The sequence below is a fragment of the Triticum dicoccoides genome, chromosome 4A, assembly GCF_002162155.2.
Source record: "Triticum dicoccoides isolate Atlit2015 ecotype Zavitan chromosome 4A, WEW_v2.0, whole genome shotgun sequence".
Classification (NCBI taxonomy): domain Eukaryota; kingdom Viridiplantae; phylum Streptophyta; class Magnoliopsida; order Poales; family Poaceae; genus Triticum; species Triticum dicoccoides.
The window spans coordinates 664,560,565-664,575,079 of NC_041386.1; the positions used below are offsets into that span (position 1 = coordinate 664,560,565).

The following is a 14,515-nucleotide window of genomic DNA, read 5'->3' on the forward strand; positions in this document are numbered from 1 at the left end:
GGTATATCTTTAGATCTTGCAATCAAATCTTTTAGTTTCTTGTTTTATCACTAGTTTAGTCTATAAAAGAAAACTACAAAAAAACGGAATTGATGGTGCCTCATATGCTTCATCTTTTTATTGTCTTTCGTGAAAATGATGGAAAGAAAAATTGTGCTCAAGTGCTAGAAGAAGAAGTCAATAAATTTTTTGGCACTAAATATTTGAAAGATGAGCATGATTGCAATGTTGTTAGTATGAATTCCTTGAATATCCATGATGCTAATGATATGCAAAGCCACAAGCTTGGGGATGCTATGTTTGATGAAGATGATATTTTTTGTCCCCCAAGTTTTAATGAGAAAATTTATTGTGATGAAAGCATGCCTCCTATCTATGATGACTATTGTGATGACACGTATGCTATAATGAGTAATGACATCCATGAAACTTGTCATCATGATTTTAATGCTCAAATTGATTATGTGAATAATGTATCACATGATAGTTATTTTGTTGAGTTTGCTCCCACTACTATTGATGAGAATAAATTTGTTTATGTGGAGAGTACAAAAATTTCTATGCTTGTCCTCATGAAAAGAATGCTTTATGTGGTGGTTGTATTGTTGAATTCATTCATTATGCTACTGAAAATTATTATGAGGGAGGAATATATGCTTTTAGGAATTGCAATAATATCAAGTTTCATCTCTATGTGTTGAAAATCATGAAGCTATGCTTGTTTTGCTTTCCTATGCTAGTTGATTCTTGTTCCCATAAGTTGTTTGCTCACAAAATCCCTAGGCATAGGAAGTGGGTTAGACTTAAATGTTCTAGTCATATTCTTCGTGATGCTCTCTTTGTTTTTCAATTCCTATCTTTTATGTGAGCATTGTTGAAATCATCATGCCTAGCTAAAAAGGCATTAAAGAAAAGCGCTTGCTGGTAGAAAACCCAATATTTACCCCTACTATTTTTGTCTGTTCACATGATTAAGCTACTGTAGTAACCATGTTTTATAGATTTTGTTTCAATAAAGTTCCAAGTAAAACCTTTGGGATAGCTTACGGTGATAGTTGTGTTGATCCTGCTGAAAATCAGAAACTTTTGCGCCCAATAAATTAGTTTTAGTAATTCACAGAAACGTGCTTTGGATCTGATTCTTTTTGCTCTGGGTTGGTACACAAATTTCTCAGGTTTTCCTAATTTGGCTGAATTTTTCGAGTGACAGAAGTATTCCAGAGTTACAGATTACTACAGACTGTTCTGTTTTGGACCGATTCTGTTTTCTATGTGTTGTTTGCTTATTTTGATGAATCTATGAGTAGTATCGGAGGTTATGAACCATAGAGAAGTTTGAATACAGTAGATATTACACTAATATAAATAAAGAATGAGTTCACAACAATACCTAAGTGGTGATTTTATTTTCTTATACTAACGGAGCTTACGAGTTTTCTGTTGAGTTTTGTGTTGTGAAGTTTTCAAGTTTTGGTCAAAGATTCAATGGACTATGAAATAAGGAGTGTCAAGAGCCTAAGCTTGGGGATGCCCAAGGAACCCCAAGGAAATATTTAAGGACAACCAAGAGCCTAAGCTTGGGGATGCCCCAGATGGCATCCCCTCTTTCGTCTTCGTTCATCGGTAACTTTACTTGGAGCTATATTTTTATTCATCACATGATATGTGTTTTACTTGGAGCGTTATTTTTTTATTTTATTTTTCTTGCTGTTTGAATAATATCCCAAGATCTGAAATTCTTAAATGTTAGAGTATTCACATAGTTACATAATTATTCGACTACTCATTGATCTTCACTTATATCTTTCGGAGTAGTTTGTCGTTTACTCTAATGCTTCACTTACATCATTAGGGCACGACGGTGGTTTTATTTTGAAGAAATAGATGAACTCTCATGCTTCACTTATATTATTTTGATAGTCTTAAACAGCATGGTAATTTGCTTAGGTTATGAATTTAGTCCTAATATGATGGGCATCCAAGAGGGATGTAATAAAAAATTCATATAAAGTGCATTGAATACTATGAGAAGTCTGATTCTTTATGATTGTTTTGAGATATGAAGATGGTGATATTAGAGTCATGCTAGTAGAGTAGTTGTGAATTTGAGAGATACTTGTGTTAAAGTTTGTAATTCCCGTAGCATGCATGTATGGTGAACTGTATGTGATGAAGTTGAAGCATGATTTATTTATTGATTGTCTTCCTTATGAGTGGCAGTAGGGGATGAACGATGGTCTTTTCCTACCAATCTATCCCCTTAGGAGCATGCGCGTAGTACTCATTTTGATAACTAATAGATTTTTGCAATAAGTATGTGAGTTCTTTATGACTAATGTTGAGTCCATGGATTATACGCACTCTCAGCCTTCCACCATTGCTAGCCTCTCTTGTACTGCGCAACTTTCGCCGGTACCATACACCCACCATATACCTTTCTCAAAACAGCCACCATACCTACCTATTATAGTGGAACCCTTTTTCTGGCCGTGGAATTGTCCATGCCATGCCCTGGGGCAGTTCTTTCAAACTCCAATGCATGCAATCTATTGAGCCAAGCATATTTGGGAACCCGCGAGGTTTGTTCGTCTTCAAAAGCCTTGTGGTGTCTTCAGCATTGGGAGCTCTCAAATACTCTGGACCAAACACTTGCACAATTCCGACTGCAGAGCTGTTGACACACATGATGTCTTGACTCTCACCCATGCCAAGTGGTCATCAACTAGATCAGCTAGAATACCGTATGCCAACATACGCAAAGCCACTGTCACCTTTTGAAAGGTGCTATGCCCGAGTTCTCCGACGACATTCCTCCTTTGCTAAAAAAACCAATCATGACTCGCCAGTTTCCCTACAATGCGTTTGAACAACTCGATGCTCATCCTAAAACGGCGCCAAAAGTACAACTCAGGATATGTGGGATTCTCCACAAAATAGTGCATCATCAATCTATTGTCGACATCGATCTTATGCCTCCAATTTTTCTGACGACCCATAACCGAACCACCGTGCTACGGCTTTTTATTGACGTGCATAGCTAGGATCATTGCACGGTCCTCCTCCTCTTGAATATCAAGTTCTTCGTCGGAAGAATCATATGACGAACTCATCTACAATATTGAATTTAAACTAGTCTGTAAAACTACAAACAACACGCATCAAATTCATCTATAAAATATGAAATTGGAAGCAATACATACCTTGCAAGCGTTTTGTCAAACACCTTGTGGGCGCCGAGCGGCAGTGGGCGGCCGGGCGTTGTTCGTCGGAGGAATGGCGCGCTCGATGGGCAGTGGCGACGAGAGAAGGTGGAGGAAGCAGCGGCAACGCGCGGGGATAGGGCGGGGAAGCACCGATGGGTCACCGGAGCAAATAGGGAAGGTGCGAGCGGCGGCGCTAGCGCCTGGATCTGGCTGTTGGTGGAAGTCGCGCGTGGTCGTAGTTGTCCAGCGCGCCGGAGCGGGTGCACGAAATAAACGGCGTTTTGTTCCGCGCGCTGATCCAATTATAGCGCGCGTTTTTTGCGCGTCTGTTGGAGTGCCCGGAACGGGTGCCCGCGCAAGAAAAAGTGATTTTTCTAGCGCTACTAAGATCACGCGCCTGTAGGAGAAACTGCTCCATGCGTTAAAAACCGTCTTTTTTGACATCCGAGACGCTCCATCAAATGCTGCAAAATAGTGCGAGCGGAAAAGAATTTAAAGCACGCCTCCCGCCGTCGTGTAGTATCAACTCCGACAGGCGGCGACAGTGGCCATCCGCCGCTGGCCGCTGTGCCCGCGCGGGTCTCGAATCTCCACCACGGCTTGTGCCCTCCACGCCGCCCCCCCTCTCCCCCCTCCCTTCGGAGGCAGGGCCAGCGGCCGACGGCGACGGCGATGGTGAATGGAGAGCGGCGTTGACGCTGGAGCCACGTCTTGGGTCGCCGCCCGAGTCGCTGGAGCCTATACCGCTCGGGGAAGTTTCTTTCCTTTTTACTGATTGTTTTTCCATATGTAGTGTGCATAGCTTGAGAACTTCAGAACAGATTGATTTGTTTTGAGATCTAATTTCTAAGAACGGATACGGTCGATCAGTTTTTTTTCCCATGCGAAGCAACAATATGCTCGATTGTTTAACACCCTGTGTCACCTTCTGATTAGACACTAGCTACTCATGCCTATTTCTTTGGCGTGTTAGCTGATGCCCTTAGTGTGAACAGTCAGTCAAGGTCTCAAGGACAACTGATTGTGCGTTTCTCTCCCCTGTCAGCAGCTGTTAGCTCATAGTATTATTTTGGGTAAAGGATCGCCGGCCTCGACGGTATTTTGGCAACTTGAACAAACACACAACGGTATGGAGACAGACCTTTCTCTTGTTACAAGTTTCTGACGGTTTTTCCGGAGTTCTTTAGTTTAGGAAATCTTGGTGGATGCATATGTTTCATTTGAAACAATGATGTTGTCCTTGGTCTTATCAGAAAATTAATCTTATAGTTGTCAGCATGTGCAGATGTCACCTGTTGCTGTCATAACATAGGCCAGCTAGGCTGAAATAATCTTCACTATCTACCCATGCTGCATAAAAGCAAGGAAAATAATTGAGCATCGGAATCATTTTGTATCGTCCAACAATGCTCAGAAAGAAGGGGTTGGTCCTTTAAAAGTAGCCGAGCATTAGGTCTGCCTTGTGATTATCTCTTCATTTCCTTTCTTGTGCATCTCCCAAAATATACCGAGTAGTAGCCTCCATCCCAATGAACTTGAGCTCATACACAACTTGAGCACCTGCTAGCACACGAACGAGAAGACCATGTATGCGTTGGCAGAGGCCGTTATGGGCTCTGTGATTAGGGAGCTTGGCAATTTGCTCCATGGCGAGTACAAGCTGTTCAAAGAAACCAAGGATTATATCATGTTTCTTAAAGCTGAGCTCGAGAGCATGCACGTCTTCCTCAAGAAAATGTCAGACACGGAAGAGGAGCCCGACGAACAAACCAAGTGCTGGGTGGGTGAGGTGCGTGAGCTGTCCTACGATATTGAGGACAACGTTTATGATTTCTTGCTTCATTCTGAACATGAATCCAACAACACCCCTCAGCATGGCTTTAGGGGATTCATTGATAAGTGCGTGAATTTGTTGAGTCACTTCAGTTCAAAATTTTCGTTTGGTCATCATCATGAGACCATATACGAGTTTCAAGGCCTCAAGAGACGTGTTGTGGAGGCAAGCGAGCGACGCACGAGGTACAAGCTTGATGACGCTATCTTGAAGCCAAACAACACAGCCATAGATCTTCGCCTGCTCGCACTCTATGCAGAGAAGACGGCCCTTGTTGGCATCGAGGGGCCAAAGGGGGAACTAATTCAGTTGATGATGGATCAAAAAAGTGTTTCTGCAGGCCAGCTGAAGGTTCTCTCAATTGTGGGATTTGGAGGTCTTGGTAAGACTACACTTGCAAATCAGATTTATCACCAACTAGAGACCCAATTCGAGTCTCGAGCTTTTACTTCCGTGTCCCAGAAACCAAATATAAGGAAGATTTTGAGACATATACTTTCTCAAGTTGGTTATGTAGCCCGGAAGGATACCAACATGGAAATGTGGGATGAGGATGAATTGATCAGGACAGTCCAACAATTTCTTAAGAACAAGAGGTGACTTTACTCCAAAGTAATTTATCATGTCTGGTATATTTTCTATTAAACCATTGTTTTACTGAATATTTTAGCTAGCTAGTATGTTGTTGCCGAAATTCCTGCAGGTCGGTGCTGTTCTTACAGGCTTACATAATCCCTGTTTAAGATCCATTGGGAAGGTCATTTGATTAGTGCAACAAATTAAGCCGTCAAATTTCATAAAGACTGCTCTATAATCATGCAATTAGTTGATTCTTGGAAACTTTGTTGTCACTTAATAAGAAACAGTCTGCAAAGTCAGAAATCGGTATGGCTCCTCCAAGCGCCAACATAAAATTCAGTGTTGACAACATACATGGTTCCATTCAGCTTGGCAGGTGGACTATCCTTGTTTTATTTTAGCTAGCTACTCGTGGGCTCTTCTGACATCACGAAGGCTCAACTAACATGCATAATCTTATGCGGATTTATCCGAAACAAACATGAACATTCAAAGTTTATTCATATAACATTTTACCTTTGCATGAGACTCATTATACTTCGGATGAAATTCTTTGGCAGATACTTTATTGTCATCGATAACATATGGGATGAAATCACATGGAACATTGTTAGATGCGCTCTTCCAGAAACCATGAAAGGTAGCAGAGTAATAACAACTACACGAATTCATACTGTGGGTATGGTGTGCTGCTCCAATCATTGTGAGTATGTTTATAGGATGAAGTCACTAAGCAACCAAGAGTCAAGGCAGTTATTTTTCAAGAGAGTATTTGGCTCAGAAGATCTTTGTCCTCCTTTTCTGGAAGAAGTTTCATGCAAAATTTTAAGAAGATGCGGCGGCTTGCCACTCGCAATTATTATTATATCTAGCCTTTTGGCTAGTCAACGAAGCAAACTGAAGGAGCAGTGGGAGCATGTACTGAATTCTCTGGGCTCCATCTTGGAAGTGCATCCCACGTTGGAGGGAATGAGACAAATACTAAGCCTTAGCTACAAAAATCTTCCTCACTATCTGAAGACATGCATGCTATATATCGGTATATATCCAGAGGATTACACAATCGAGAAGAATGATTTGGTTAGACAATGGGTAGCCCAAGGTTTTATAAGTAAAGCCCATGGGCGAGATCGGGAGGATGTTGCAGAGGGCTATTTTAATGAGCTTGTCAACCGCAGCATTATTCAACCAGTAGATACGAATTCTAATTACGAGGTCTTGTCCTGCAGAATACATGATATGATGCTTGATCTTATTATACACAAGTGCAGGGAAGAGAATTTTATAACCGTAACAGACGAATTACAGGACATGGTTGGATTGCATGGTAGGGTCCGTCGACTGTCACTCAACTTGGATGGTGTAACAGATGCCACAGTCTTGGGAACCATCAGGCTCTCACAAGTAAGAGTGCTAGCGAGATTTGGTACCTCAGAATACAAACCTTCTTTATCAGAGTTCAAGCACCTCCGGGTATTAACTCTCGAGTTTGCAATAGGAAACAATGGACCTGTCCTACTAGACCTCACTGGAATGTGCCATTTGTTCCAATTGCGCTATCTAAAAGTTTTTGCTACTTTGTTAGTGCTACCAGAAAAAATTCGGGGACTACAACAATTGGAGACGTTGGAATTAGGAGCTTCGGCTCGAGTTCCACTTCCACCAGATGTTGTCCATCTGCGCCGGTTGTTGCACTTAACTACTCCTTTTGGGACACGTTTTCCCGACGGGATTGGAAACTTGACAAAGATACGTAGACTGGGACACTTTGATTTGTCAGGGAACTCAATAGACAACATCAGAGACCTTGGAGGTTTGACCGATTTGAGGGATCTTAGAATTGACTATAGCAAGTGTAAACGTGCGGCAGATGTGAGTAACATACATATGGATGCTTTGAGCTATGCACTTGACAAACTTTGCAGCTCCAAATATTCTTCGTGCTGCCTTCTTCAGAGACTTCGTATGTGGTGCATGTTACCTAGGGTTCCCAACTCTATAGGAGAGCTCCGTAATCTCCACCACCTTGAACTTAAGGTTATAGAGGTGCTGGAGGATGATATTGGAATTCTTGCACAGCTGCACTCGCTTATCCACCTTGAATTGCACATCTTCGGTACTCCGAAACGGGCCATCATGTTTGGAACGGGATTCCCTGTTCTCAGTTGTTTTAGGATCACATGTATCAAGATATCATTCCTGACCTTCGAGGCAGGGGCATTGTCCAAGCTCCAACGGTTGGAGATAAATTTTAACGCACATGGATGGGAGGATCAGCAGGGCACTCCACCTATCGGCATCGAGCAACTGCCAGGTCTCAAGAAGGTCATTGTACGCATTGGGTGCTACCAAGCAAAGGAATCCGATAGAAAAGCTGCACAGTATGCTCTAGGAAATGCCATTGACATGCACGCGGGTGACCGTACAGCTAACATCGTCAAGTGCAAAGACATCTTGTATTGTTTTGAAGACTTTGGATGGGAGGATATCAAGAATTCAAGATTACCGATGTTGTTAACTTCAGAACTTGAAGGCCAAATGCCGGTGTGTATGTACACTGCTACTGTAAATGAGCCAAAAAATAATAATGTTACACCTCATTGTTTGTCTATCGGTTGATTTTCTTATCATGGTCATATACTTCTCCTTTTGTATTCCCTGCATATATTGTGTTTGTGACTTGGCCATGCTTCCTTCTTTTCCAGATCTCACAGGGATGCACATGAAATTGCTCTGTTCCAAAATATGGCATTGGCCACAATTTGTCGGGTTGTCGTCGACGAGATTTCTTCGTCAAGTGGGATTGACCAAGTGATTATCTTGGATTGCCACGCCAGCACTTGCTTCACGTGTACAAGTGATGAACTGTTCGTAGAGAAATGTGGATGGGCGTTGCATACCCACATACATCTACATGCTTTGCCGTTACAAGATTCTGCTTTCGCTCTGTTGATTTGCGTTTCTCTCTGAAGAACCTGTTTTCTACCAGCAGGGACCTATAAAAACTGAGCACGTTTCCTGTATATTTTATTTTGGCCTGATGTTTACTACTCTGCCATGTGAACATATTTATAGAGAGTACTTTCTTTTTGAATTAATCACATGTATATGGGAGGAACGGCATCATAGTATCATATGCTACAACATGCTAAACTAAGCCTTCTAACCTGATAGTACAAAATATACCCCTTGGCCCTCATGGCCTGAACCATTTTGTTGTGGAGACTTAGCCCTATAAACTGAATTTTCCTTTTGTGTGTGCGTGTTACACATATCACATAGTCATAATATTTGCACCAAAATTTCCAAGGCTACTTGTCATAGCATGACGTACATCCATAGAAACAGAAACCAACTTCCTTCACAAACTTTTGATATGAAAAATGCTAAGTACATTCTGAATATTGCCATCAGAAGAAGAGGGAGCGAGAGAAGAACAAAGAGCAGAGCACTCCAAAGATCACTGAATGCAGTTAGCCTGCTGCCTACATCTAACCTCAGTTGGCGTCCTGTTCTTGCATGCCCTGAGCTTTAGATTTTCACTGCACTTACCTGTTCGTGCAATTAACTTCCCATATAAACTTGATCGACCCTGATTGTAGCAGCTTTAGTACTGAGAGGAGAGTATCTTTACTATTAACAATATCACTCCATGAAGATGCAATACTCTCCTAATCTGCATGGCAGGTTGATGTATATCTTAATGTGTTCTAAGTAGCTCATTTAAGCAGAGATGTTGCCCTGCAGAACATCTTTTGAAGAACACACCTATATGAGTCTGATTGCTATACGTCGCAATCTATGAGAGTAGGATGCTCTCTAGTAAACTCATGAAAGGTCTCGGAGTATGACGCATAAGCTCCAGCCGCGGGGAAGACCCATGGTAGCCAAGTATCGGTTAAGGCTTTGTGTGAAGTTAGATTCGCAGAAAACTTGCAGTTCAAGGCCTAGTCCACTGTTCAAGTTCTTACTAGTGTAGCATAGAGTTTTAGGTGGAAGTTCAACTTAATAGTCTCCACTGCAGTACCGGTATATAAAACAGTGATTTGGAATCAAAGGCAAATTTTGTATGCCTCTGGGATCTGGTGGGGGATTGATAGAATTTTGTCTATATATTGGGCCAGCCCAATAACAATTTCAGAAATTCCTAATAAATCCTAGAGACGCATTGCAGCCCATTCGTGCAAGGCAAGAGGTGGAACCAAAGTTTAGTCCCCCATGGCTAGTTTGGTGGGAGTTGGACCTCCTTATAAGGGAGGTTGTTTCCCCACATATATGAGCATGTGAACAAGAGGGACATTCACGCGCACTCCTCCTCCACCGCCCATCACGCCACACCACGCCACGTCACGGGTTGCGGGAATGAGCCGAGTTGATGTCTAAATTTTTCCACACACGAAAGTTGAAAAGATTTTTGCTATAGTGGAGACTGAATGTGAACGGCGTATCCCTTCGGCTGCTGGCTGCTCACTTAATCTCCCACTCTTCTTTTCACCTCCCGTCGCTCCCCTCTTGCCTACTTCTCCAGTGCCTATAAAAGAGAGGTCGCTCCTCTCGAGATAGACATGTCAGAAGATCATCTCCCTCTCGCCACCGAGTTCCAGTCTCTGAGCTGCTGCTACGATCTTCCTCATCCCGGCTTGCGGCGTGCACCGCAGGTCGGGACAGTAGGCCTTCGGAACCGCACCTCATTGAGTCCTATACGGGAGAAGGCTGATAAGGTTTTTGGGGAGCGCTCTGCGCGACTACAGACCGATTCATCACGGACACTCCTGACACCAACGACCACTTCCCCAACGACGATTTCTTCCCCGACGTCGACAACCTCTTCGATGACATGGCTGGCGAGGATGTTGACCCCAAGACCAGTGCTTCTGCTGCTGTACCGTATGTATTCATGCTCTTTCTATTTGAGGTTCTTCTACAGTTTCTGTCTTTAGTGTCTGCTCTAGATATGTTTGGTTCTACTTCATATATGCAAATGCTATTTACCTTCTCTCTGTCAGATAGCATGACCTATTTTTTCTCTGCTATATTAGCCATGCTTTATCTAGTATTTCTGTTAATAAAATCATTTGGTAAATTGCTCATATTTCTAACATATTCTACCAAAAATTAGATCGCTTCAGGAAGATAAATGCATTGAACTGAAAGGAAGCTGTGTAAATTTCTAGCACGTGTCTTGATGAAATAAATTGTGAACATAATGCGTTGTCGCCCAAATATGAGTGGAATGACCTTTTACAAACACGTGAGATGCAAGTATGTGAGAGAATACCGTATAACATTTGAGGTTTATAAGAGCAACTCTAGCCGATCCCCTAAAAGGCTATAACAGGCACCTAGCTAGCCGATCCTCTCTAAAAAGAACTCCGCCTCCTATCTGGCGCCTAAATATGCCCGGCCAGGACAACGCGGAGTAAAAATTCTTCCTCTCCCGCATCTCCCCTCCCCCCCCACACACACACTGCCTCTTCGCTGTCGCACCTCCCGGTGACATTCCATCGGCCCCGCCGCTACCTCACCGCCCCCCTTGGCCCTCGCCGCCCTTCTGCCTGACCCCGAGCATTCGCCGGCCATCGCCATCGTCGGAACCAAGGTGAAACGTCACCACCGCCTCCTTAACCGATTCGTCGGATTGCTCTCGAATCTTATTCTTGGTTGGCGGCCGCTGCATATGACCTTGCATGTGCACCGTTATAGGTCTTCCCCACGCGTTGCAGCGCGCCGGTTTGGCCTGAACATCATCGTCCGGCCGGCGCACCACCACCACCTTGCAAGTGTTCGACGGGTTGCTTAGGTGATTTTTTATTTTTTATTTCTTTCTTCCGTTTTGTTTTATACAATCAAATTGAACCGAGCCGTTTGAATTGAAGATGAAGAGGATGAGAGAGATGATCTTCGAGGACTCATCGTCATCCAAAGAGGAAGAAGACAACGAAGACCTTGAAACTGTTCTTGGCATGATTTTCATTGATGTAGTTGGCGGACGAGGAGAGGGTCGTAGTTTGGCCGGATACAACTCAACCATGATGGAGCAGAGGGCCATGCCAAGATCATGGGAGATTACTTTGATCCAAATTCAACCTATCTGGAGAAGTACTTTCGTCGGCACTTTTTGATGCACACAAGTCTTTTTCTCACCATTGCAAAAGCCGTTGAGAAGTATGATGATTGGTTCAAGCTTAGAAGGAATGCATGCAGAGAGATAAGTACAAGCCCTCTGATGAAGTGCATTGTGGCTGTTCGATTTTTGGCATATGGCTGGGCCGATGCAATTGATGACTATGGCTGCATTGGTGAAGACACAATCTTGGAGGCCGTTCGAAGGTTCACTAAAGCAGCGATCGATGTTGTTGGACCAGAGTACTTGAGGGCACCCAAAGAGGAGGGAACCGAGAGGCTAATGGCAAAGAGTGACGCAAAAGGATGGCCAGGGATGCTTGCATCACTTGACTGTGTGCACTGGACATGGCAGAATTGTTCTGCAGGGTGAAAAGGTCAGTACAAAGGCCACTGCAACAATCCAACGATCATTCTTGAGGCAGTTGGAACGAAGGACCTTTGTATATGGCATTCATTCTTTGGTTTGTAGGCTCTCACAATGACCTGAATGTGCTATCCAGATCACAACTATTTGCTAGGCTTATTACAGGAGATGCTCCTCTTTGCAACTATACAGTTAATGGGCACAATCTGCACTATGGCTTATTACCTTGCAGATGGCATCTATTCCCCAAGGGCCACATTAGTTAAAATAATTCCCCATCCAAAAGGTAAGAAAAATATTTACTTTGCCCAACGTCAAGAGGCTAGGAAAGATGTGGAGGGAGCCTTTGGTGTGCTTTAGAAGCGTTTTGCAATTGTTCGTGGCCTTGCCGAGTACTGGAGCTCCATGGTTCTATGGCAAATTATGATGTGTTCCATCATATTGCATAACATGATCATTGAAGATGAGAGAGATATGCCTGAGGGCTATCGATACATCACCAACAAGACTCCGGTTGATTCAGAGTATGATCCAAATTGGACCCATGCATTTCTTGAAGCACATCGTAGGATCGAGAACCGACAAGTTCATAATCAGCTCCAAAAAGATCGTGTTGAGCATCATTGGCAACTTCATTGCACTTCCTAGTTGTGATTTTATTTGGTACATTTGAACCATTTGGTGTGTTTAAATTTGAATAATTTGATTTGTAAACTTTGAATACCGTTTGTAAACTATATTCGTGATTTGTTTGAACCTTCATATTTATCTTTAGTTTTTATATGTGTGCTAATATGTAGTTGCAAAGTAAACTACAATTACATAAGTTAGAAAAAACAAAATGATACTTCGTTATATTGAGGGGATTGACTAGTTCCAGCCAAAAGTTAATGGAGTAGATATACTCCACTAAGAGCATGTACAACCGGACTTGGCAAATCTGACTCCTCAATGCTCGCGGACGCGCGTCCGTGGACAGTGACCGAGCAGGCCTCAAAAAATGTATTCCCCATCCGGATACCTCCAATTAGAAACCTCAAATTCATATTATTACATGCAATGTGGAACCTAATCTAAGCGGATCTCGCCCGGTACCGCTCCCCGCTCGCCAAGTACCGCTCCCCGCTCACCCGGTACCGCTCCCTGCTTGCCCGACTCTGCCCTGGCCATGTCTAGAGGCCGGCTGCGCTCCTCAGAATGTTGGTCCGATCGCCGGCAAGGCAGAGTAGGGCATGCAACACGAGCCGGCTCATGGGACTCAAGGCGGCGCCGTCTCCCATGCCCTACTCTTCCTCGTTGGAGCCCGGAACACGAAGGGTGCCGGTGGTCGTCAGATCGATGATGATCCGTTCGGGGATGAGCCGCTGACGTCCACCATGATGCGGTTGCGTCGCCCCGACTGATGTCCCATACGGGGCGCCGAAGAATGCGACTCCGTCTCGCTGACGTCCGCCGCCTTCCACGCCCGGTGCCTTGCATGGCGGGCCGCCGTGCCATGGTCTCGTGGGACGATGGTGCGTCCCGAATATCGGTGCGCCAAGGAAGGGGTTGTGCGTCCGCCAGCGCGTTCGGACACCAGACAGACCACACGGCCTTCCGCGAGGCAGCTACGGCTAGCCTAGCGTCGGATCATGCACCATTTGGGCGGATGCAATGGATTCCCAACCGATGGAGTCCGAGCGCAGCCGTGCACGGGCATCCTCCCGGGCAAAGCGGAGCGCAAGCCGGACGACCATCTCCTCCTCGGTGCCGTGTGGGATGAGTTCGGAGTCGACGGGTCTAGAGGTGAAGGACTCGGATTCGCTGCCCGCCATACCGGAGACGGCTGGTAGGGGCCGCAGACGAGCTTGGGTGGCGGAGGGGAGTGGAAGGAGGGGAGTGAAGTGGCTAGGGTTTGGTCCGGCGAGCGGATGGGGAGGAATTTATGTGTGGTCGGGTGGGTCAGTATAGGCCGGGTTCGACGTGGCGGGCGCGCCCGGGCGCCCCCTTATCCGCCCCATATTTGGGCTGGATATAGGGGTGCCGGTCAGCCCGGGCATTTGAGGGCCGTTTGAAGGGCCTGACTGGGTCAAAAAATTGCTCTAAAAGGAGCAAAATACTAAAAACCGAGGGTCGTCATCCTACATATAATATGCACTATGAAGTACTAGTAATTAGCCTAACTTGACGACTTATATAGATGTGGTATATGGACTCACAAAGGTGTGGCGATGTGTATGTGAGGCATAGACTGCTAGATCAGGGTTTATCGGCAAGGATGCACGGATTACACACACTTTACATCTGGTTTTTACACACAAGGAAGACCAAAGTATGGCAAGATGGTAAGGTGCCTTCGATTCGAGACCGATCTCGATCAAAGCATCTGAGCTTTGAGCCTGGTGCCCGACGATCGACCGGAAGCTCACC

General features: G+C 44.5%; 1 protein-coding gene across 1 annotated transcript; it reads left to right on the forward strand.

Annotated features, from left to right (window-relative positions):
• Positions 1 to 4,788: 4,788 nt before the first annotated feature.
• LOC119284007 (disease resistance protein RGA5-like) lies at positions 4,789 to 8,235 on the forward strand. Its single transcript, XM_037563323.1, has 3 exons — positions 4,789 to 5,633; positions 6,177 to 6,256; positions 7,202 to 8,235. The coding sequence occupies exons 1-3, from the start codon at positions 4,789 to 4,791 to the stop codon at positions 8,233 to 8,235; spliced, it is 1,959 nt and encodes a 652-aa protein (XP_037419220.1).
• Positions 8,236 to 14,515: the final 6,280 nt, after the last annotated feature.